We start from the raw sequence: 24086 nt of genomic DNA on the forward strand, positions 1-24086 counted from the left end.
CGTATTATTTAATTATTAATATTATTTTGAATTAGTTTAAGGAATAAAATTTATTTGTTTTAATTTAACTTGATTGATTATTATAATTATATATTGAATAATACTAAATTTAATTTATGATAGGCACTAATTTATACGGTTACATTAATTAATTAGCTATAACTTTTATCAACAAAAGTTGTAAAATCTATTTTTACAAAAACACATATATTATATTCAAAATTAATTTTAAAATAATTAAAAAGTAGGTATAAAAACACTTCTGAAAGAAAATAACAATTTAATTCTTTAATAATAATTTAGTCTCTATATTTTATCATTTATAAAGTTTAGTTATTTCGTAAAAAATATAACTAAGATTTTTAAATAATTAGGATTAAAAATTATAAATATTAAAACAAATTGATACTTAACTTTGAAAAGAATTTGTTATATTTTGTAAAAAATAATTAATTATAATTATTTGATACGACACTTTCTAAAATAGTTAATAATTGAAGAAGAAATTATATCCGTACGTAATGATTTTTTTTTTTTTAATGAATAAACTTGTTTATTACGTTAAAATATATAGTTTCATTAATTTTTAAATTAAGCACATTATATTTATAAAATAAGTTAAATTAGAACCTATTTCTTACATCAATAAATAATATAAAATCATTCAACGTACAAAAATCTATTTATTGAAAGATAATTTTGATTTTGACGTTTGGCCCTCAATCAATGAGAAATGACTAATATTTATAGAAATTATTTTCAACCTCACATAATTTTTTTTAATAAGTGCTCAAATAAATTAATTAAAAATAAATAAAAAAAACTTAAGTTTTTAATTTTATTAAATTTAACCTTAAATTCAACTGTCTCCACTAATTCACCCACAAATTTTAAAACTTACCATTGAGCTAAATTTACCCCACTATTTTTTAAATTGAGATATTATATTAATAATTAAAATTTTATAAATTTTAAATATTAAAAATTTAAAAGTCACAACAAGTCATTAACATCGGCTACTAACTTCATATTCTTAATCTTTTTAAAAGTGAGGTAAGGTTGGATTATAACCTAATTTTTAGATGGGTCGAATTGATCTAATTACAAAAATCAATTTGTGAATCGATCTAATTTTTGGGTTGGATAATCTAAATTGATCGAGTTATCATGTCATTTAAACATTTTTAAATTCATATATATATATATATAAATAAAGGGACGGATTCAAATTCGAAGAAAATTAAGAGTGCAGTTAATCTAGGACGTACTTGGCAACAATCAGTTTGATACATATAGTTTGATATTCTTTTCATGAGGACTATCATTTTAAATCCTCATATATCCTATTAATTATGTAATTAAATGATATTTTAGATATAATTTTGATTTTGGTACCTCTGACATCATGTTTTTTCTCTTAATTATCAAACATAATCATGAAATGTATAGAGCCTAATTTAAACAAATTTGATTGAAGAGGTGTGTGTGGAGGAGGTGGGTCCATTTCTTTGATCATCTTCAATAATCAAGCTAACTAACATCGTACCAATTGTTTCAATTCTGTCTCAAATTCACTCCAATTTCATGTTACCATTTTCCCTGTTTGTGGGAACCACGATCTTTAATTACCTAATTCCCCACCATAAATTTGGTTCCCCTTCTTCTCCAGATCTTCATATTCCCTCCCACCCAGATCTACACCAGCAAAACAATGGGGAATTTCCATTTTTCTCTTCCCAAATTCCTGTTTCTCCTCCTCCTCCTCCTCATAATTTCCGACCAAATTCATGTCTGCTCCGCCGCCGGAAGAACCCACAAATCCCCTGCTAGATTCAGAACAAACACAGAGTATGTGAGAACCTCGTGCAGTGCCACTTCATACCCTCGCCTCTGTTACAATTCACTCTCGGTGTACGCCGGCAAGATCAAGACCAACCCCAAGACGCTATCTCTCGCTGCCCTCCATGTCAATCTCGCCTCCGCCCGATCCACGGCTGTGGCAATGAGAAGACTAGCCAAAACCCGTGGACTACGACGGAGAGACGCGTCGGCAATCTCCGATTGCATAGAGGAGGTAGGCGACTCAGTGTTCGAGCTTCATAGGGCGATTCGCGAATTGTGTCGTCCTAGAGGGTATGATTTTGGGGCTTTGATTAGCGACATTGAGACATGGGTTAGCTCTGCTCTAACCGACGAAGAGACGTGTATGGAAGGGTTTGGCGGGCGGAGTGTTAGTAATAGGTTCAGTGTGAAGGCTAAGGTCCGACGGCACATTGTTAGAGTTGCGCATTTGACCAGCAATTCACTTGCTCTTATTAACACCTATGCTTCGTCGGCAGCGGCGGCCCAAGGCGTTCTGCCCTAGTCACTTTTTATCTTGTTTGTTTCTTGGGAAAGTGAAAAGGAAAATTTGGATATTATGAGATTAATAATGTAATTACTATCGTGTAATTCTAATGTTACTATTTATGCAAGTATCCATTACATCCGATTGCCATATGAAATTTAGAATTAGTCAAGTTTCAGTGTAATTAGTTCTACTCTTATTACCGACCATTTTCGCTTCTCTACCACGTTCATCAATTCATTATTTAAAAATTAAGAACTCCATTCGATAGAATAGATATAAGATCTTTAAATGAACACAGACAAAAATAGGGAGAGTATATATTAAAAATTATAGAGGAATAAAAAAGGAAATATCTTATGGGTCCACTCCACCTTCACATTAATGGACAATGGCATGATGGATAAGAGTGGCCAGTTGCTGAATTGTGACATTATTAGCCATGATGGGCCCAAGTACGAGCTTGAGCACCTAATGGGCTGGGCCTACTTGGTGCGATCCAGCCCACTGGCTTAAAAACAAGAATTTATGCAAGATCCCAAAATTCCAATTTTTGTAATAAAAAAATAATAAATATCTACCGAAAATATATCCCTAAGGTATGAAATTATATATATTCTTACGGATGAAATTAGTCCCAATATAAAAGGATATGAAAGCCGAAAGAATGTAGGACGAATAGGCTTTGCAAGTTTGAGCTCTATCGAAATTAGGGTCACTAAGTTAGTCTGGGCTAAGTCGAGCCTTCGATTAAGTCAAGCCTTGAGTTGACCATGTCCTAGGCCGACTAGGTCTAACTAGTTCAATATTTTGAGGACATGTTCCACTAGAAACAGGTCGGGTATTTAAATACGTTTTGAAAATTTATATATATTTGAGGTTGAAGTTGTGAGGAAAGGGAAATGGTTTGGCAAAAACCACATCCTATAATATGCGGTGTGGAATTGCAAGGCTATGTGGCGCCTTCCAAGCCTGCTCTTTGCCAAATCCAAACTGGCATGTCCCACAGCTCACTTTGACACTTCTGCCCATATTTACAATCCAAATTACGAAATTGCCATTTATAGCTTTCAATCAAACACCACCACGCAATGTCTACAATTGGAAGTAAGATTTTTATGCTCCAAGAATGTTTTGGGCAAATTATATTAAATAAATAAAATATAGAAAAAGTTATAGTCACTAGCCATACATTGCTCAGGATTGACGACTAGAGGCGCAATGACTTGTGAACTCGACTTTACTATTGAGGGTCCGTATAACATACTTAGATTAACTGCAATGATTTGTACTTTGTTGGAACTATTAGAGGCTTGTTAGTTAATTCCTAATAGTAAACTAGCCTTGATCGACAGATATCCATAGTCGTACATTTATGATTATGAGTAGGTCGAACTTGGATTATGCCCTAAAATGCATGAACTTAATGAAAACCTTATAAAAGTCTCGAGGGTACGGTTATAGGTCTCAAACCACTCCTCATTGTAATCTTGTGTAAGTACGAGGGTTGCCTCCTCCTTTATGATTTTTAGGTTGTCGAGCCTATTAAAGAGATGCCAACTAAACTCTATTAGAGAATTTAAGAACCGTCCATAACGGTAAATTGGAACTTATAATGGGTTTGCACCCCGAATACTTGTGACATATATCAAATCAAGATAGCTTTAGAGCCTGAAGATAAAACTTATGAGCTATTAAGCTGAGAACCGCTTATGCACTAATACCCAAGTTGAGCTCAAGGATAGCCTATAAAGATGAAAATGATTGGATAGGGCAATTGGGATATTATTGTGATTGTAGAAGGGTAGTTCTGGAAAAACAATTTCTAAACTGCAGAAATTCGATATGTTATCTACTGGTTGTAATCCAACGCACCCTTTCACGAACTCGGAAAACTCCATTGCCGTTCCAAATCTCTCTGAGAGACGGAGAGCTAGGAAGACGACGATAATGGCGGCAGAGTCAGTGAGAGCGGCTTCTTCAGTCTGCAGTTTCAATGGCTATCAGAGAAGGCCTGCAAAGCCTCTCTCTCGAACTCCCTTTCTCATTCGTTCTTCCCGACCTTCTTCCTCCTTTACTCTGTCTTCCCGCTCCCAATTCTTTGGTAGAAACCTTCGTTTCGCTTCATCAGCTTCATCCAAGCTCTTTAATCAGAACAGACACAACCTCTCTGTTATTGCCATGGCTGCCGAAGGTATTCTTTCTTGTCATCATTCTATCGCGAATATTCAATTTTAAGATTGGCTGTCGTATTTCTTTTGTGCATGAGTTATAAATTCATGAGGCTTCTTAGCTTTTCAATGGATAGGTTGCTTGTTTTCAACATTCCTTCAATTTTAATTTGAATTGCTCTGGGTCTGAGAATGAGGCTCGAGTTCTAAGCGTTATTGTTAATACTCACTTGATATGTTAAATTATAAAACCCTATAGAATTGGATGTGTTCTTATTGATTAGGACTATATTACGACTCTTAGCTCTTGGTTTCAATTCTTTGTTTTCCATTTTCTGCGGGGGTTTCCTGAATAATATTTATGAAATCTTGTTCACTTTTGAGATTTTAAAAAAGATAGGTCGCCTTGGTTACAGGTTTAGCTACTAGAGAGTTAGAAAGGCATAGGAACAGCTATCGGGCTACGATCACATGCCGACCCTCCTTGATTCTAGTGAAGTTGGAAAGGGAGAAATCCCATTCGTTCCTTCCGTCGGGTTCCGTTATAAATTAAATATAGTATATCCAACCTGAATCAGCATAGTTTTTTGTTTTACTCCTCGTAATTCTTCCTCAGCCAAGCTTCGGCAGAATAACAGAGCAAGTAGAAGTATCAATAGAATAACAAAAATCAAATTCTTGTGCTGAGTACTGTATTTTTCTAGTTTAATTGTTATCTAAGACAGCAGCCTACTCTTTCACTGATGCAAGTTATCTAAGAAGAAAGTACTCAACGGGGATTTACTTGTTTTCATCTTTTGTTTGTAGATGGGAAGCGCTCGGTCCCGCTAGAAGACTATAGGAACATTGGAATCATGGCTCACATTGATGCTGGTAAGACAACTACAACTGAACGTATTCTATACTACACAGGAAGAAACTACAAGATAGGGGAAGTACACGAGGGAACAGCTACAATGGACTGGATGGAGCAAGAACAAGAAAGAGGAATTACCATTACATCTGCTGCAACTACCACATTTTGGAACAAACACCGCATTAATATTATCGATACACCGGGTCATGTCGATTTTACCCTTGAGGTGGAGCGGGCACTTAGAGTTCTGGATGGAGCAATATGTCTGTTTGACAGTGTTGCTGGAGTTGAACCACAATCTGAAACTGTGTGGAGGCAGGCTGATAAGTATGGAGTGCCAAGGATTTGCTTTGTCAACAAAATGGATCGTCTTGGAGCCAACTTTTTCCGAACAAGAGACATGATTGTGACGAACTTGGGTGCTAAGCCACTTGTTATTCAATTACCAATTGGCTCTGAAGATAGCTTCAAGGGTGTTGTTGATCTTGTGAGGATGAAAGCTATAGTTTGGTCAGGAGAAGAGCTGGGTGCAAAGTTTCAGTATGAAGATATTCCAGAAGACCTTGAGGATCTTGCTCAAGATTATCGTTCGCAGATGATTGAGAATATTGTTGAGTTGGATGATCAAGCCATGGAGAATTATTTGGAAGGAATCGAACCAGATGAGTCTACCATTAAGCAGCTTATTCGGAAGGGGACGATATCTGCTTCTTTTGTTCCAGTGATGTGTGGCTCTGCGTTTAAAAACAAAGGGGTCCAACCATTACTTGATGCTGTTGTGGACTATTTACCTTCACCAGTTGAGTTGCCACCCATGAAGGGAACCGACCCCGAGAACCCAGAACTGATAGTTGAGAGGGCTGCCAGTGATGACGAACCATTTTCTGGTCTAGCTTTCAAGATCATGAGTGATACGTTCGTAGGATCACTAACATTTGTGAGAGTCTACTCTGGTAAACTTTCTGCAGGGTCTTATGTATTGAACTCAAACAAAGGAAAAAAGGAAAGAATTGGTAGACTTCTAGAAATGCATGCAAACAGCAGAGAGGATGTAAAGGTTGCCCTTACTGGGGATATTATCGCTCTAGCCGGTCTTAAAGATACCATTACCGGTGAAACCCTGTGTGACCCAGATCATCCCGTTGTACTTGAACGGATGGACTTCCCTGACCCTGTGATTAAGGTTGCAATCGAGCCGAAAACAAAAGCTGATGTTGATAAGATGGCAACTGGTTTAATCAAGCTGGCTCAAGAAGACCCATCATTCCACTTCTCGCGTGATGAAGAGATAAACCAGACTGTGATCGAAGGCATGGGAGAGTTGCATCTTGAAATCATTGTTGACAGGCTCAAGAGGGAATATAAGGTTTGTATAAGTTGCTTGATACTTTACTGCTAGCCATGAAAATCTTTTATTGCTTGAAAAACTTTTCTTGTAAGAGCGAAGTTAACAGTAAAACTGGATGCTTTGATTGCTTGGTTTAAACAGGTTGAAGCTAATGTGGGAGCACCGCAAGTTAACTACCGAGAAAGTATTTCTAAAATTTCAGAAGTAAAGTATGTGCACAAGAAACAATCAGGTGGTCAAGGACAGTTTGCTGATATTACAGTGCGGTTCGAACCAATGGATGCAGGCAGTGGATACGAGTTCAAAAGTGAAATCAAGGGTGGAGCAGTGCCAAAAGAATACATTCCTGGGGTGGTCAAGGGATTGGAAGAGTGTATGAGCAATGGTGTTCTTGCTGGCTTTCCTGTGGTTGATGTTCGTGCCGTGCTAGTCGATGGTTCATACCATGATGTAGATTCAAGTGTCTTGGCCTTTCAACTTGCAGCTAGGGGAGCTTTCAGAGAAGGGATGAGAAAAGCAGGTCCTAGAATGCTCGAACCGATCATGAAAGTCGAAGTTGTCACCCCAGAGGAACACCTAGGAGACGTAATTGGAGATCTCAACTCCAGGAGAGGCCAGATCAACAGCTTTGGTGACAAGCCCGGTGGTCTCAAGGTATGCAACAAACCTAAATGCCCTCGCACAACAACGACAAAAAAAAAAAAAAAAAAAAAAAAAAAAAAAAAAAAAAANCAACATCGATTGAAGAGGGGAACGAGGCATTGCTTATAAGGGTCTAGAAACCTCTCCCCAACAGACGCGTTTTAAAACCCTGAGAGGAATCCCAGAGGAAAAACCCAAAGAAGACAATATCTGCTAGCGGTGGGCTTGGGCTGTTACAAATGGTATCAGAGCTAGACACCGGGCAGTGTGCCAGCGAGGATGTTGGCTCCCAAGGGGGGTGGATTATGAGATCCCACATCGGTTGGAGAGGGGAATGAAACATTGCTTATAAGGGTGTGAAAACCTCTCCCTAACAAGCGCGTTTTAAAATTCTCGGTTGGAGAGGGGAATGAAACATTGCTTATAAGGGTGTGAAAACCTCTCCCTAAAAAGCGCGTTTTAAAATTCTGAGAGGAAGCCCGGAAGGGATAACCCAAAGAAGACAATATCTGCTAGCGGTGGACTTGGACTGTTACAAATGGTATCAGAGCCAGACACCGGGCGGTGTGCCAGCGAAGACGCTGGCCCCCAAGGGGGTGGATTGTGAGGGGCTTTGGCAGTTACAAAAAAAACTTCCAATAACCTCACATAATCACTTTCATTAATGAACTATTATACATTGAGTAGAGCATATGATCAACAAAGTTTCTAACAACGCAGGTCGTGGATGCGCTGGTTCCTCTAGCCGAGATGTTTCAATATGTCAGTACGCTGAGGGGGATGACAAAAGGCAGAGCTTCGTACACAATGCAATTAGCCAAGTTTGATGTTGTCCCTCAGCACATCCAGAACCAGCTTGCTACCAAAGAGCAAGAAGTTGCTGCTTGATTTTGCTTCCTGTTTGGAAAACAAACTGCGATTCTTAGTCTTTTCAAGGAGGGATTTGTGTTCTATTATTCATTTGTGCCATATTTATGCAAGAATCGCTGTTCCAGGAAGTTTTGAAGAGTGGCCTCCCAAACACTCAGCCCTCCTAGCAAGGTGTAATTATTCAAAAACTTCGCCGTCCGATCCGTTAAATGCGACCCAAATGCAAACAATTTTGAATGTATAATCCATTTCTTCATCAATGAAGCCAGAACATCCATTTAGACTCTTCTTTGGTGAGATTGGTGTGACCTCTGACCCGAAAGAGGTTGCACGTATCAGTTACTGTTGACCTGTGTTCTCTGTAAGTTCTTGATTGTTTTTTTCGGTTGGTATGTCTTTTCAATCTATAATTGAAAATTTAGAACAAAATCCGGTTTGAAATGATTTAGAATTGGAATTGAGTAAATAAAAAGTAAAAGCTATAGGAGCAACAAAAGAAGTATAAAGGAACCATTACGAAATACTTTTCAAGAAAAAGGAAAAAGAAAGAAAGAAGGGATGAGTACTTAACAAGGAAAAAGGAAAATGAAAGAAAGAAGAGACGAGGGCTGAATTGAACGAAGGATAAGTGTGACAAGATCACTCACCCCAACAACATGAACAGACAAGAACAAATCCGTCACACACAGACACACCTGCTAGACCCATGAACAATCAGGTCCCACCAGCTGCAAATTCCATTCCTCTTCGTGTCCTTCTCTAATTTTGCATGCCTCTGCTCACACCGCCCATGGCCTTCCTTCCATTTCCCCATTTCAGTGTTTTAATCCACCTCCTTCTCTTTTGAGCTAATTTAGATTTCTCTCCATGGCCTCCCCGTCTACCTCCTCTCTTCTCTTCTTGCTACTTCTGTTTCTTGCTTACGGTGGCGCCAAGGCCGTGCCATGGGACCGGTGGGAAAGGATCATCCGAATGCCGACGGAGAAGGGGGAGCTGGTTGATGATGATGATGATGCTGCTGATGATCAAAAACTGGGTACCAGATGGGCAGTTCTTGTAGCTGGTTCTTCTGGGTTTGGGAATTACAGGCATCAGGTATTTCAAATGTGAAAACTAGAATTTGAAATGGTTTAATTTGATATCTGAAGTCATGGGTTTTCTTTGGATTTTCGTGTGAGTAGGCAGATATCTGCCACGCTTATCAGCTGTTGAAGAAAGGGGGCTTGAAGGATGAAAACATTGTTGTGTTTATGTACGATGATATTGCTGGGAATGTCCTGAATCCAAGGCCTGGAATCATCATCAACCACCCACAAGGACAGGATGTTTACGCCGGCGTCCCCAAGGTACATAAATTTGAAGGCCAGTTTAAATAGGAGGATAAAATTCATGGAAATGAACAGATGAGCTAAGGAAATTGTTAGATAAAGAAACCCATAAGCTTAAATTGATAGCTCTCGAGGAATTTTGTACAGGATTACACTGGAGAGCAGGTCACTGCTCAGAATCTGTATGCTGTTCTTCTGGGCAACAAAACTGCTGTTACTGGAGGGAGTGGAAAAGTTGTAGACAGCAAACCAAATGACCGGATTTTTGTGTACTATTCCGATCATGGAGGCCCTGGAGTACTTGGTATCTGTTCTAGAACAAACTAATTGAACTGATATCATTTGAATTTGTTAAACTAAGCCACTGCATACTCATTTACAGGCATGCCCAACTTGCCTTTTGTCTATGCCATGGACTTCATTGAAGTGTTAAAGAAGAAGCATGCTGCTAAGGGCTACAAAGAGATGGTATGAAGAGCATTTATATTGTTAGATGGTTGAAACATTCTGTAATGTTGTATTTTTCCAGGTTATCTATGTAGAAGCATGTGAGAGTGGGAGTATATTCGAGGGCGTAATGCCAAAGGATTTGAATATATATGTAACGACAGCATCGAATGCTGAAGAGAGTAGCTTTGGAACTTACTGTCCGGGAATGCAGCCGCCCCCGCCGCCGGAGTACATGACTTGCTTAGGAGATTTGTATAGTGTTGCTTGGATGGAAGATAGGTAGAGAAGACTATTTTGTTTTGAAAACACAACAAATCACTCAACTTTTAACATTTGCTCATCGTTTTTCCCAGTGAGACTCACAATCTGAAGAGAGAAACAATTGACCAACAATATGAGACTGTAATGATGAATCTTTCTCTGCCATTCGTTTACATTTTCTCTTCGTTATATTCACCATAAAAGACTTCTGTTCATCAATCTTCAAGCATTTGTGCTGCAGGTGAAGAAAAGAACAGCTAGTCCCAATGATTTGAATGCAGGATCTCATGTAATGGAATATGGAAACTCGAGCATTAAAGTGGAGAGGTTGTACTTGTATCAAGGATTCGACCCTGCATCGGTGAACTTGCCTCCTTACAATGGCGGGCTTGAAATGAAGACTATGGAGACAATTAACCAGAGAGATGCAGACATCTTCTTCCTGTGGCAAATGGTAACAATTTCAGCTGCAAATACAATCCTTAGACAATCAGAAACGTGGGATTTCGTTTTTCCCGAATTAAACTATAGCTGTTTTGATATCCTTTGCAGTATAGAAAATTGGAAGAAGGAACAAACGAGAGAGCCGAAGTCCTCGAGGAAATTAGGGAGACTATCGCACACAGAGCTCACTTGGATGGAAGCATCAGAATGATTGGTTTTCTTCTGTTTGGACCAGAGAGCGTTTCCAATGTTCTTGATCATGTGAGAGCTTCTGGTTTGCCTCTTGTGGATGATTGGACATGTCTCAAGTCAATGGTACGATTCTAAACTTTCTTTAGATCATCCATTTATAAGCTTAATTTTTAAGAACGAGTAAAGGACGATGAGTCTAGACGTTCTCATTCAAGCTCTCCACCAGGCCGTAGTACTAAACATCCATCGGCATCTACTTCCCTTGATAACCTTCCCACGCGTACCCATGTCGAGTTTATCAAGCCTTGCAAATTGTTTGAACTAACGTCCCTTGTGCTGTGCAAAAAGGACCGAGTCCAAAAGTTCTCATCTAAGCTCTCCACCAGACCATAGTACTAAACATCTCTCGTCTTCTTCCCACGCGTACCCATGTCAAGTTCATCAAGCCATTCAAATCGTTTCAACTAACCACATTCCTGCTCGTTTGAATCCTCATGATTTTGGAAAATTGCAGGTGAGAGTGTTGGAGGAGCATTGTGGTTCACTGACCCAATACGGAATGAAACACATGCGCGCAATCGCAAACATATGCAACAAAGGGGTATCAGAAGCATCAATGAGGGAAGCTTCAATGGCGGCCTGTAATGGGCGGAGATATAGGGGGCTGTGGCATCCTTCAAATAAGGGTTACAGTGCTTGATCTGATCAAGGACACAAACCCATACAATACCATACACCCTTTTGTACAAAAATGTCGAAAACATTTTCATATTTTATAGAATAATCAAAAGGGACAGTCTTGCTCTGTAATCTCTATAATATATGTTTGTTTATCAGTGGAAAACCGAACCATCCACACTTTTCCGTGAAAGTTCTCAAGTTCCAATGCTAATTGGTCTCAAGCTTAAAGCACTTGAATTTGTTATTTTGTGTTCAAAAGATGGGAAATTGAGATTATTAGTATAAAACAAGATTTATTACATATACATATGTCTATTTAGTGGCTTCACAAAGACCAGTGCCTTCGTCGCAAAAACCGTCACGATTAAGCAATTGTTGCGGCGGTGCGCTGAGTAGCGGAGACGACGGTGTTCCATATGCATTTCTGCGACTATTTCCACACCCTAAGCTTGCCCTCGTGCTCACTCCCGTCACTGGGTTCGTCCCACTCGCATACTTACAAAGTGCCTAAAAAAAATTACTACGATTTTAGATGGGAAGTATATGTGTTAATCAAACTATATTCAAAAGATTAACCTGCTTTTGGGGAAGGTCGATGACAGCATCACTAAAGTCAGCACCCACGATAGTGGCACCGCCTAGATCGCTCCGTGTTAGCACTGATCGAACCAACACCGCATTTGTAAGATTTGCTTCATTCAATACCTTAATAATTCGGAAGTAAAGTTACTTCCTTAATATAATTCAATAAATAATATATTTTAAATTTAATTCCATAAATATAAAATAATCACATTAAAAAATAATTACCATACGATCCATCAATGTGTCACTCAAATCTGCGCCTGAAATAATAAGAAAAATTCAACACATTATTGAATTTCAAAATAATAATAATAAATTGGTAAATTAGAGAGTAATATTTTTTTTTTCATATGTTCTTTCTTTATTTTTCACTCTATTTTTCTTATTAAATTGATTTTTTTTTCTAATTATTATGTTTCGGCATTAATAATAATAATAATAAATAAATCAAAACTCTTTTTTTTTTTTTTTTCGTAATTGAAAAAGAGATATTTTTCTTTTCCGCCTACAGCTTCATCGCTTCGTCTGAGCAGTACGCAAACCCTAAAATCTGAGTGACATTGATCCTGATGAGCGGATGACAATCACTTTTCTGGATTCGAAGGTTGGATCTTCCTATCAATGTTTTATACTTTTTTCTCCTCGATTTCGAAGCAGAGTTCTGAAAATCGTGCGCATTTAATTCTTCATCTTGTTTGTCTGAATCTTCGTAATCTATTCTTGATGAATCCATGAATGTAATGCGTGTATAAACATAAGTTTTCTTTTGCTTAACATGTAATTCTAGATTTTTGTTATTTTGATTTTGTTTTGGCTAGAGGTGTTAGATGGAGTCATCAACTCAGGAGGTTTCAATGGAGGTCCAGCAACAAAAGATTTTTGCTCTTCTTGATTTTGTGATGGAGTGTAATAGGAATCATAGATTAACTTCTAGTGTGTTGGAACCAGAGAACTACCATGTTTCCATGATGAAGGATGCAGTACTTGATTCTGCAATAATACTTGACTCTCTTACCGTTTTAAGTCCTTCTGAAGATGAGAATGAGAATGCCAATGTTCCAAAGGAACATGTTCCGGATAGATTGCCTAAGTTTCATCCACCCCGGAAAGGTCTTTCAGCGGTTAGAAGCTTTCCTCCTGGGTGTGGAAGAGGTGCTCCCCCAGTTAGAATTCAACATGGCTCAAAATTCTTGAAGAATGATGGTTCAAGAGGTGAAAACAGAGATTGGAATGTTGAAGCATTAACCAAAGGTGCAAAGAAATCAAGTGCTGCGAGTTTCTCTGCAGCTCCAATCACTCACAGGAATGTGTCTGAAGACCATAAAATTTTGGAGGATCCAATGAGGAAGACACCTAGGAATGAGGATGGAAGTATAGAGGGGAAGTTTTTTAGAGAATTTGATCATGTGAAATCCAAGCAAGGAGAACTTGCAACTGGCCCTGAACCTATGGAAAATAGGGTTGTGGTGCAGGGTTTGAAGGCAGCACCACATTGCCCTTGGAGACAAAGCAAGAGGACGTTTAAATCCAATGCCAACCAACAGAATAGTTGACTCTGTGATTTTATATATACATCCACAGAATAAGTTATATGGCATACAAAGTTTTGGCAGCTCATGTTTAATGGTTTCATTTTCATTCAGGTTCCTATGATAATTAGTAACAAGCTTACCTGAGAAATTGGTCTTGTATGCAACAGCCTTTTCAAGATAAGCGCCATTGAATGTACAGCCACTGAAATCTGATTCTCTCATATCAGCAGATGTGAAATTGGCTCTCCTGTACAGTCGTTAGATTCAATGATGAGCACTGGGCACTAAGTATATAGATTGCTCCTGAAGTTATCATTTCAAAGCAAAGAGCCAATGACTTCACTTTATTTATATATCACTTATAGGATTCCTTTTGCCCCCGAATTTGAACTACATGTTCTTTGCAATTCTTCCATTGTGACTAGTTTCAGAACAGGGATTGTAAGAATCAAAGCATCATGACACAAAGAAATGATGAGACAAGCGGAAAACTACCTGAAATTTTCGTTCACATGCACTGCTTTTCTGTTCATAGAAGAAATTTATGGATTAGCAGTATAAGCAAGTGTTGTTCAATTACTTTGCAATAAAGGAACAGATCAGAATTATCTGAAAGCCTAAAGACCTGAGATCTGCGGAACCAAATTGAGCAGCGGATCCAATCCCGAATTCGCCACGCGTATCGGCCTCATACTTGTTGAGTTCAGCAATTGAAGGCATGCCTGAGCTAAAACTAATGACTGCAGCAGCAGCCAAAGCAGTTGAAACCCACTTTTGCCATCTCTTTGGCTCTGAAATCTTGCCAATGTGTTTTCTCTCCGAACAATCTTCCTTTTCAAGGAAATTCAAGTTAGAGAAGACAACAAGCACGGAAGACGGTAGCTGCCATCAAAACAAGGGGGAGAAGAAGAGTACCATACTCACCTTGAGTTTGATCCTTTTGTAAATTTACTTGAGAGACAATGGAAAATGGTTTTCTGGGTTGTAGAGAACTCGGAACCTTTGATTTAGAGGAAGATGAGGGTAGACATTTTAGTGATAGTGAGGAAACAGAAGAAAGTGCCATGAAGGGCTGCAATTGGGGTCTTCCTGCGCCAAGAAAGTTAAATATTTTGCTGGAGGAGTAGAGAAAAGAGGAGAAACAGGGGAAAGAAAACGATTGGAGAGGAAAAGTTTTAGATTTATCAGTTTCCTTCTGACTTCTGGATAGGATTTGAACACATGTTCCCTTGTTCTCTGGGGCCAATGGGTTAGCCACTTGTGAGTTTATTCGCCAGTCATCTTCTTCCAATTACATTACAGATAAAGTGGATGGCTTCTTTCCAATCTTTTTCCACAGGTACTCCAAAATTTCATCTTCTTTTTCATCAGAGTTAGTTGTGGGCTGAACTTTCTTTTGAGGGCTTAAGGCCCATATGAAATGGGCCTTTGGGTGTAGGTATAGACCTCACTTCAGGCCCATTGGCTCAAAATATACAGATACTGATCCTTTTTTACATTGTTCCAAAAAATTATCTTTGGAGTATTTTCTACACGCAATTGGTTTATAAAAATAAAAAATAAATAATGTACCAAATTATTTTTAAAAAATCTATAAAACTTGATTCTAATAACATTATAAATGATAGTTTTTAAATTGAAATAAATGGTGATTAAGATCTTAATTTTTTATATAGTTGAAATTATGTCGTAAAAGATTTTCCATAGACCTTCCAATTTTTAATTTATGTCAATAATTAAAAAAAATTAAAAGAGTGTTTTATATAAAAATAAAATAAAATAAAATAGTTTATAGGTTAAAAAGAAACTTTTTTAAATTTAGAAATATAATTGAACCGTACTATAAATCTATAAATAGAAACAATAAGTTAGACTTTGGCTTGCTCGGGTCATTATGACTACACTTTCTCTCCCTCAAAATAACCTTCAAAAAGTCATTCCTTCGATTGTAGATACACAACAATTAATAGCTCGGTTCAAGACTCCGCCCCTTTAAGAGAGACGAGGTAGAGCTAAGAAAAAAGCATTTGATTTGAAATGATTTGTAGCAACAAAAACATGGAATGACGGGACCAACACAGAGAGATTGATAGGAAGCTGAAAGATCCTCACATCCACAGAGCCTACAACATCCAAATAGCTCACTTCCACAGCCTTTTCTCTTTTGTTTCTCAGTCAACACCTTTTCCCCCTAAGTACCATCCATATCATAATGCATACATCCCTGAATCTATATTTTTCAATATACAATGCAACCAACCAAAGTGGACAATATCGTATTGGTTAGTGTAGGTCCGTGTATGGGGTTTAAACTTTTGTTTGTAAGTAGGGTACTGAGAGCTCGAGGGTTGTGCTGTTTGCAGGGAGAGAGGCAATGGGGAGCAGAAGGAAGGACTTTGGTTCAGATTCCTTTGTCTGCCCTAATCTCACCTAACCCACAACCCTTTTTTACTCTTTCTTTCTAACCAAAATATTATTCTTTTCACTCTTTAGATTTGGGTTTATATAATTGAACTTAAATTTGTGTTATATGAAATTGAGTTGCCTAAATCAATAGGCACTTATTCGAGTTTATATCAACGTATTCTCACTTCAGAGAGAAGTACACGGACGGGGTGAGATAGAGAAGTCTTCCCTATCTTTGCCTCATATTTCAATTCTCATCCTCGCAAAATTCTTCATTTATTTTCATAGGAATTTGGAAGAATATATTCTCATTCTCGACCCTATTTAGCTAATGAGAAGAAACCTCTCACCATTTCCTCTCATGTTCCTCGTTTAAATAGAAAATGATCTTAAAATTTGTTTATTTTTTTCAAATATAATATTTTAAATATGAAGTTGGAGAATTCGAATGGAAATTAAGTTGTCAATAAAAATAGCAATAAAGAATTTTCTATTTACTAAACCCTCCATGTTCGATTGGAGGCACAATTCTCTAGACGTTAAACTAGAAAAGCAACAAGGGGTAGAAAAACAAAAAGAGAGCAAAACGAGGGGAGAAAAAGTTAAAAAAAAATAAGGTACAAGGACCAATAAATAAATAAATAAATAAATAAATAAATAAATAAATTCTACATACTTGATGATCAATATTTTATTAAATTCTTTTATTTCCCTTTTGGCTTTGTTCATTAAATCAAATGTGATTGCGGCTGTCAAATTAATAACCCTTTTTCTCCATCCCCTCTTTGAATCTTGACTTGTAATGCAAGAAAAAAAAAATCAAAAAATCAAAAAATCAAAAAAATCAAAACTTTAAAATTTTGAACGTTGTTTTTAATGGTTTCTTGAAATGGGTTTGTTTTGTTTGTGTTTTGTAGTTCAAAATTTGAATTGGGTACTCAATGGTCTGCAAAAAGGCAAGCAATTTGCTTTAAAAAAAAACCCATTCAAGAAGTGTCCACAAACAAAGCAAAGCAAAGGAAAGCAAAGGAAAGCAAAGGAAAGCAAAGGAAAGCATAGCAGCAGGCAAAGGACTCTCCCTCTCTTCACGCCTATGGGTTTGCAGATAGAGAAAAAGAGATAAAATAGGGTTTGCTTCTTTTTTTGTTTTTCTAGGGAAAAGGGCTCTCTCTGCTATGCCTCTGCTTCTAACCTCCACAGGCCACAACCACATCCCCCAAACACTTTACCCACTGTCCATGGTCATGCTTTCTGAGTTCCCCCAAACCAATTACATAACAAATATCAAATATCATACCTAACTCTAATACAAGACTCATGTTGATACAATCTTTTAGTGTCGAGCATGTTAGAAATCACGACTCTGTGTATGATATTGTCTACTATGAGCATATAGGCTCTCATGACTTTGCTTTGGACTTCTCCAATGAAGATAATATTCCCCACTTATAAATCCATGATCTTTCACTAAATTAACTGGGACTCACTCCTAATAATTTTCAATAGAGCAAATCTTTGAAGATATAGTTCATAATAAAGATCCCTGGTATAGATCTCTATTGACCATATCTTGATTTAGAGTAGAGGCAAAGTCGAACTAAATGACTTGACCTAAAATAGAGGCAAGTTAGTTAGAGTTGCAAGCAAGTGAACAAGCACGAACGTGTTAATTAAAGGGTTGATTTTGGGTTTTAAATAAGGAATACTATTTGTATTGGTACGAGGGTTTTTTTGAGCAAACTAAAAGTAAAGTCACGAGAGCTTATACTCAAAAGGAACAATATGATACTATTGTGGAGAGTCGTGATTTGTAACCGCAAGAACAACATATATATATATATAGTTAAACAAGCTTACTATAAGACGTGATAAACATAACCGAAAGTTGATATCGTACCATTATGGAGGTGGAGGTTAAGAAAGAAGTGGGAATTTGAAGAGGGAAAGAGTGGAGGGGGAGTGTAACCAAATTAGTTAAGATAAACGCAAAGGAAATGGGTATAGAGGAAAAGACAAAGGTGGCATAAAGGGCATCTCTGCGTTCTGATATGGTTTTTACTGACTTAAATACATATCTGTCTGTGTAAGGAGGGAGAGAATGAATGGTCAAATCACCCCAAAAAAAAACAAGAACCCTAATATTAAATGTTAATCAAACCTAACCCTTCGCTTCAACTTTCATAATATTATTCTATCTTTTATTGTTTTATTGTTCATCACCATGATGCCATAAATGAATCAATTGTTTTTTTGTTTTTTGTTTTTTTTTTTTAAAATCTTATCATGGTTGTGTTGTGTCGTGTCATGTCTGCACTGTCTTTTCTACATGTTTTGNTTTTTGTAAGTAAATAAAAACCAACTTCTAGATTTAGAAAATGAACAAATTCCATGGAATTTGTGTCGGTACAATGCAACATATGGAGTCCTATAGCAAATCGATAAGGTTTGAAGGTTGAAGAAATTAATAATAAAGCCTCCCTCCAAGCTAAATTTCTATGGTTAGAGCTATAAAAATCACAAATCTTCGTTGATATTGTTCATTTTGAGTATAAGCTCATAGATATTGTTTGTTTTGGCCCGTTACGTTTCACCGTCAGCCTCACGTTTTTAAAACGTGTATACTACGGAGAGGTTTACACACGCTCATATTTTGTTTCCATCTCCAACTACTGTGGGATCTCCCAAGTTCTCTTTTGGAGTTTCCAAAAAGACTCGTACCAATGTAAATGGCATCCCTTCACAAATCTTTGGCCCGTTAATTAGTCAATGACTCCAAGAGAGGGAAGAAGAAACATCTCGATAGAGGGAGAGAGAGCTAAAGGGTGAGGAGTTTCCAAACGGGTTTCAAAAACTCGTTTGCGAGCAACAGTGAGAGTTGTTAGGTTTCAATCACGAACAAAGTGGGTGAGAGAACTCAAGAGGGTTTGGAAAAGAGAAATAGATGGTTGCAAATATTAGTAGAGGCTAGGGTTTTATTCAAGAGAGAGAGATACATACACACGATTTGATTCGGTTCTGTTCAATTCAATTTAGATAGAGTTTCTTAAACATAACCGTTAGAAAGAAAATGCACTATCATAATAACCATTAAATAGCTTAGAGTAAAACTCAATAACTTCTTCAATTTAAGAGCATCGTAATTGACGGGTCGTAATCAACTTAAAAATGATAAATTTATATGACATGATATCCATAAATGTGGTCCTAGAAAAAGGATATGAGGAGAGGGAAAGAGATAAAAATAGAAGATGGGAGGAAAAACATCACACAAAATCTCATGATGGCGCTATAATTGAGCTATGATGGAGGGAAGTGAAGAGAGAAGAGCCCTAAGGAAGGGCAAGAGATGAGCAAAGAGCCAAAGAGAGGGCGACCTAATTGTCCAACAGGAACAACAACAACAACACACCAAGAGATTTGTATTATTTAATCTTTGTTTTGGGGGTTCGGAAACTGAGGAAACCTTTAAAGAAATGGTCCAATTGAGACCACACAAAACCACAACACAACACCCTCTTTAACTTATGAAAACAACAGGTGAGTGTGTGAAAGCTATCTCACTCCCATGCACACGTCCCTTTCTGCCTCCCTTCGCCCACATCTCCCGCTCTTTCCAACCATACATGCATGCATGCATGCATACATACATACATGATGATGAGGCTATAAACCAACGCCAAGAACATTGATGCCTACTCTCTATTCTCTCAACTTTGTTTCAAAACTCATTATCAAAGCGAAAAAAAAAAGAAAAAAAAAAAGAAGGCAGATCCAAGGAGGTGGTTAATCTGTCAATCCCATCAATCAGTCAACCAAACACGACCAATCATCAATCATCAATCAAGATTTTATAAAAAGCAAAGGCGAAAATACAATAATCTTGATATGTCATCCTCTTCCTCTTCTTCTTCTCCTACTTCTACTGCTACTGCTACCACTACCACTACCACTACCTTGTCTCAGCAGCAGCTGCTGGACCACCACCTTCCCGCCGCAGCTGAGCAGCTCTGTTATGTCCATTGCAACATTTGTGACACTGTCCTTGCGGTATCATTATCATCATCATCATCTTTTCTCTCTCTTTTTCACTATTCGTTTTCTCTGTTTCCATATAAAGCTTCTTCCTTTCATATTTTTTTTGCCCGTTTTGTGTAAAGTTCTAATCTTTTTGTGATTCCTTCTTCTGGGTTTTGGTTTTTGGTCAATTTTGAGGTGACCCATGTTTCATTTTCCCCTTTTTTTTCTCAAATTTCTTTGATGGGTTTCTCTTAATTCGTTGATTTCAGGTCAGTGTTCCTTGTTCTAGCTTGTTCAAAACTGTGACAGTGCGATGTGGACACTGCACCAATCTGCTGCCTGTCAACATGCGTGGCCTGCTCCTCCCTTCACCTAATCAATTTCATCACCTTGGCCACTCCCATAACATTCTGGTTTTAAAAAAAAAAAAACCCTATATTTCCTGTTCTTAGCTAACTCTTACTTTCAATTTCATCTCACGTTTGATTGTGTTCTTAGGAAAACATCCCCACTCCAAACCCCAATTATCTGATCAACCAGTTTGCAGCCACCAACAATTTTGTAACGCCATCTCGTGGAGTCATTGATGAGCTCCCCAGGCCCCCTGTCATCAACAGACGTGAGATTTTGTAGCTTGTTTTTTTTCCAAGTTTCAAACAAATTAAGAACAACATAGAAAAAGATCATTAATTTAAGCTCTGTTTTATTTTTTCAGCTCCAGAGAAGCGACAGAGAGTGCCATCTGCATACAATCGCTTCATCAAGTGAGTAATGATTCAAACAAACAAAAAAACAAACAAACAAACAAACAAACAAACAAACCCTATCGATTTCTATCTCTGTTTCTTAGTGAATGAAAAAAAATTGGATGCAGGGACGAGATCCAACGCATCAAGTCAGTGAATCCCGATATATCCCATAGAGAAGCCTTCAGCGCCGCTGCTAAGAATGTAAAAACCAAAGCCCACAAAACAGAACAAAATAAAAATCTTATCTTTATTAATGTTTTGTCTTTTTTGTGTGTGTGTGTGTTGGCAGTGGGCCCACTTTCCACACATTCACTTTGGTCTCATGCCCGACCAGAAAGTGAAGAAAACAAACATCCGCCAGCAGGTAAGAAAAGAAGAACACATATTTTTGTATCAGTGAATTCTGATTCTCCTCCTTGCGTTTTGGAGATATTTTGTTGTGTGCAATATTATTGTTTTTAACAGTGGAAGTGAATGGAAACACATGAAAACGTGTTGCAGGAAGCAGAGCAGAGTGTTTTAATGAAAGACAATGGAGGATTCTATGCCTCAGCAGCAGCCAACGTTGGTGTCTCTCATTTCTAGCTCCCATGGATATGTGTTTTTGTTTCAAAATTCGCCCTCATCTTTGCAGCTGCTACTACTACTATTACTCAAGTTCTTATCTTCATGGGTTTGATATGTAATTTGCCTTTTGATGTTATGATGTGATCATTATGACCATATTTGGCTCACTACTACTTACTACTACTACTACTTAATGCATCTTGTTGTTGGTGTAGTGATGACTTCATATTCTATATCTAATCTTTATCTTTTGTGAAGAATTTGCGTCTTTCAAACATTCAATTCTAGTTCAAATTATCATTCTTTTCCTTCCTTTCTATATTACCACGTTTAGGACGTATTCACATGCTTCCTAGAAAGATCGTCGATCGCTAGAAGGAGGGTTTGAACCTCCAACCTTGACACGCTCTAACCAACTAAGCTATTACAAATGGTATCAGAGCTAGACACCGGGCGATATGTCAGCGAGAAGGCTAAGCCCCGAAGAGGGTGGATACGAGGCGGTGTGCCAGCAAGGACGTTGGGCCCTAAAAGGAGGTGGATTGGAGTGTCTCACATCGGTTGTAGAAGGGAACGAGTGCTAGCGAGGACGCTAGGCCTCGAAGGAGGTGGATTGTGAAATCCCACATTATTGGGGAGGAGAACAAAACACAAGGATGTGGAAATCTCTCCATAGCAATAACGTTTTAAAAACCTTAAAGAGAAGCACGAAAAGAAAAATCCAAAGAAGACAATATCTACTTGAGCCGTTATAGCATAGATAGATTAGGTGTACTCCTTTTTTTTTTATAATTTAACATTTATTATATGTAAAATTTAAGAACGAGTATACATATAAATATACATATAAGCCATTATCTTATCTTTCTAGAGCTACGTAGACTCTCTAGTGCGTCCATGTGCATGCGTGTAAACCACGCGTCAAAAAGTGTTATGCATTCAACCCTATCTAAAACTAAAAGTTAAATTAAATGACAGTCATGAAATTAAGTCCCAACAATTAAGATACATGATGTTCGTCAAAAAAAAAAATTATTTTTAAATACTCATTGTTTTCGTAACAATTTTTCATGTAAAGGCAAGGGAACAACGGCCGGTCGATTGCTTTTGTTGTGAAGGTCTTGAAAAGACATTACTCTTAAAATGGTAATTTTTGCTTAAATAGTATCTTGTACTAATCTAGACAAGCACGATAGTTTAGTTAGTTCATGGTTTCCATGTTTAGGTTCAGTATGATTTCAATTCCATTGATGGACTTAAGAACGAAAACTATTCACACAGGCCATCGTGAGTCTTTACAGGATGTTTTTGTCCTCATTCATGTGTATCTTTAGAAAATGTCTAGGATGTCACCAAACATAGAATTATAAGTAAAAGTTTCAATTTTATACTCAGGATTACTCTCATTCGAATATAGTCTCGATACATTCATGTACCCCTCCTTAAGATTACCTCACTAACATATGGATAGCTATGTCACATATATCAATGCCTTCTAATGATAGACTATTGATGAGGTGTTGTCATAAGAAACTCTAAAATTTTGACCTAAAGTTTAGTCTTTGCTTTGTTTGTTATACCAAACACTTGGCTCTGTAACCTACATTTTCTGTCAATCATGTATAAAGATGGAGACTTTTGAGGAAGTTTTGATAGCAATCTGAGATTGAAGATCCCTTGGGTTTCCACTAATGGGGCATATAGCTTTTACAATGGCCATCTGAGATCTGATGAAGCACTGATACCCACTCAATTTCCAGAAGAAAGAGAGAGATAACAGACCAAAATTTCCCAAAGTACTTCCAACATAACATGCTTCCCTTCTCCAAGACAAGAAAGTTGCCATCTTTTACGCTACAAAGGCGGAAATACAACAAAAAAGGATCTCCAAGCCCACTTCTAGCTGATATTGTCTTCTTTAGATTTTTCCGTCTACTAGGGAGAGGTTTCTACACCCTTATAAAGAATACTTCATTATTCATCCCCTTTCGGGGCCAGCGAACTCGCTAACACACCGCTCGGTATCCACTCCCTTCGAGATTCAGCGTCCTCACTGGCACACCACCAGATGTTTGGCTCTGATACCATTTGTAACAGTCTAAGTCCACCATTAACAATATTGTTCTGGCATGCTTATAAAGAATGTTGAGATCTCACAATCCACCCCCTCCGGAATCTAGCATCCTCGCTGGTACTCATTCCCCTCTCCAATTGATGTGGGATCTCACATGAGGCTTCATGACATGATTCTTTTCATGGGCGTGAGTTGTAAAAGGCAAAAGCAATTATTGAACAAAAGGGTTCAGAGACAGCACCAATGTGTGCGCCTCTGGCTGATGCAAAAGGTAACACTTCTGATGCTTGCTTGACCCTCCATAGATTCAGTTTCCTGAAAGAAATTAAAAACAGCTTTGGATTTATCAGTATCTTTGTCTGTTTCATTTTCCTTGGAACAAAATGAAATCTTCAAGTTCAACTACGACATGGTAGCATGCATGCTCCAGCAGTTCCACATTTCAGCTTTCGGTTAAAGCATTTACTTATCAAAAGAAGAGACCGCGACTTAATGCATAGTAAAAAGATTGTTCATTGCCACCAACTAAAAAAGAAACACAAACCCAGGAATTCTGACTCAAAAAA

At 37.7% G+C, this 24086-nt stretch overlaps 6 protein-coding genes across 9 annotated transcripts; 5 read left to right on the forward strand and 1 right to left on the reverse strand.

The window, feature by feature from the left end:
- The first annotated feature begins 1711 nt into the window (after window positions 1-1711).
- On the forward strand, window positions 1712-2365 carry LOC111808659 (21 kDa protein-like). The gene has a single exon (XM_023694775.1). The coding sequence runs from the start codon at window positions 1712-1714 to the stop codon at window positions 2363-2365; it is 654 nt and encodes a 217-aa protein (XP_023550543.1).
- Window positions 2366-4204: 1839 nt separating this feature from the next.
- Window positions 4205-8531, forward strand: LOC111808777 (elongation factor G-2, chloroplastic). Its single transcript, XM_023694944.1, has 4 exons — window positions 4205-4541; window positions 5326-6740; window positions 6864-7376; window positions 8085-8531. Exons 1-4 carry the CDS (start codon window positions 4298-4300, stop codon window positions 8250-8252), a joined length of 2340 nt encoding a protein of 779 aa, XP_023550712.1. The 5' UTR covers window positions 4205-4297; the 3' UTR covers window positions 8253-8531.
- A 325-nt stretch (window positions 8532-8856) lies between these two features.
- Window positions 8857-11609, forward strand: LOC111808778 (legumain). Its single transcript, XM_023694945.1, has 9 exons — window positions 8857-9329; window positions 9416-9580; window positions 9710-9866; window positions 9945-10030; window positions 10092-10291; window positions 10366-10414; window positions 10515-10727; window positions 10826-11032; window positions 11424-11609. Exons 1-9 carry the CDS (start codon window positions 9102-9104, stop codon window positions 11607-11609), a joined length of 1491 nt encoding a protein of 496 aa, XP_023550713.1. The 5' UTR covers window positions 8857-9101.
- A 54-nt stretch (window positions 11610-11663) lies between these two features.
- Window positions 11664-15129, reverse strand: LOC111808779 (thylakoid lumenal protein TL20.3, chloroplastic). Of its 4 annotated transcripts, none has more exons than XM_023694946.1 (7): window positions 14623-15129; window positions 14333-14534; window positions 14203-14232; window positions 13848-13954; window positions 12401-12435; window positions 12167-12295; window positions 11664-12097 (listed from the first exon to the last, which is right to left on the reverse strand). In XM_023694946.1, exons 1-7 carry the CDS (start codon window positions 14771-14773, stop codon window positions 11903-11905), a joined length of 849 nt encoding a protein of 282 aa, XP_023550714.1. In that variant the 5' UTR covers window positions 14774-15129; the 3' UTR covers window positions 11664-11902. The 4 variants fall into 4 exon arrangements, with proteins under 4 accessions (XP_023550714.1, XP_023550716.1, XP_023550718.1 ...); XM_023694948.1 differs by having other exon boundaries at window positions 14632-15121; XM_023694950.1 differs by having other exon boundaries at window positions 14333-14538; window positions 14632-14771.
- On the forward strand, window positions 12629-13841 carry LOC111808780. The gene is made up of 2 exons (XM_023694951.1): window positions 12629-12779; window positions 12994-13841. Exon 2 carries the CDS (start codon window positions 13003-13005, stop codon window positions 13726-13728), a length of 726 nt encoding a protein of 241 aa, XP_023550719.1. The 5' UTR covers window positions 12629-12779; window positions 12994-13002; the 3' UTR covers window positions 13729-13841.
- A 4660-nt stretch (window positions 15130-19789) lies between the features above and the next one.
- Window positions 19790-21706, forward strand: LOC111808781 (axial regulator YABBY 5-like). Its single transcript, XM_023694952.1, has 7 exons — window positions 19790-20160; window positions 20400-20543; window positions 20629-20749; window positions 20846-20894; window positions 21005-21080; window positions 21169-21243; window positions 21381-21706. Exons 1-7 carry the CDS (start codon window positions 19999-20001, stop codon window positions 21462-21464), a joined length of 711 nt encoding a protein of 236 aa, XP_023550720.1. The 5' UTR covers window positions 19790-19998; the 3' UTR covers window positions 21465-21706.
- Window positions 21707-24086: the final 2380 nt, after the last annotated feature.

Source organism: Cucurbita pepo, chromosome LG13, assembly GCF_002806865.2.
Source record: "Cucurbita pepo subsp. pepo cultivar mu-cu-16 chromosome LG13, ASM280686v2, whole genome shotgun sequence".
Lineage (NCBI taxonomy): Eukaryota > Viridiplantae > Streptophyta > Magnoliopsida > Cucurbitales > Cucurbitaceae > Cucurbita > Cucurbita pepo.

Bases quoted from the DNA above. Each gene is read 5' to 3' on its own strand.
- LOC111808777 (XM_023694944.1), top strand. From the start codon at position 4,298: ATGGCGGCAGAGTCAGTGAGAGCGGCTTCTTCAGTCTGCAGTTTCAAT. The intron at 4,542-5,325 runs GTATTCTTTCTT...TTTTGTTTGTAG, and splicing joins TATTGCCATGGCTGCCGAAG to ATGGGAAGCGCTCGGTCCCG. The intron at 7,377-8,084 runs GTATGCAACAAA...CTAACAACGCAG, and splicing joins ACAAGCCCGGTGGTCTCAAG to GTCGTGGATGCGCTGGTTCC.
- LOC111808659 (XM_023694775.1), top strand. From the start codon at position 1,712: ATGGGGAATTTCCATTTTTCTCTTCCCAAATTCCTGTTTCTCCTCCTC.
- LOC111808779 (XM_023694946.1), bottom strand. From the start codon at position 14,773: ATGGCACTTTCTTCTGTTTCCTCACTATCACTAAAATGTCTACCCTCA. The intron at 14,535-14,622 runs GTACTCTTCTTC...TTGAAAAGGAAG, and splicing joins TCAAACTCAAGGTGAGTATG to ATTGTTCGGAGAGAAAACAC. The intron at 12,436-13,847 runs GTAAGCTTGTTA...TTATTATTTCAG, and splicing joins ATACAAGACCAATTTCTCAG to GCGCAGATTTGAGTGACACA.
- LOC111808780 (XM_023694951.1), top strand. From the start codon at position 13,003: ATGGAGTCATCAACTCAGGAGGTTTCAATGGAGGTCCAGCAACAAAAG.
- LOC111808781 (XM_023694952.1), top strand. From the start codon at position 19,999: ATGTCATCCTCTTCCTCTTCTTCTTCTCCTACTTCTACTGCTACTGCT. The intron at 20,750-20,845 runs GTGAGATTTTGT...TTATTTTTTCAG, and splicing joins GCCCCCTGTCATCAACAGAC to CTCCAGAGAAGCGACAGAGA. The intron at 21,081-21,168 runs GTAAAAACCAAA...GTGTGTTGGCAG, and splicing joins TCAGCGCCGCTGCTAAGAAT to TGGGCCCACTTTCCACACAT.
- LOC111808778 (XM_023694945.1), top strand. From the start codon at position 9,102: ATGGCCTCCCCGTCTACCTCCTCTCTTCTCTTCTTGCTACTTCTGTTT. The intron at 9,330-9,415 runs GTATTTCAAATG...TCGTGTGAGTAG, and splicing joins TTGGGAATTACAGGCATCAG to GCAGATATCTGCCACGCTTA. The intron at 10,031-10,091 runs GTATGAAGAGCA...GTATTTTTCCAG, and splicing joins CTAAGGGCTACAAAGAGATG to GTTATCTATGTAGAAGCATG.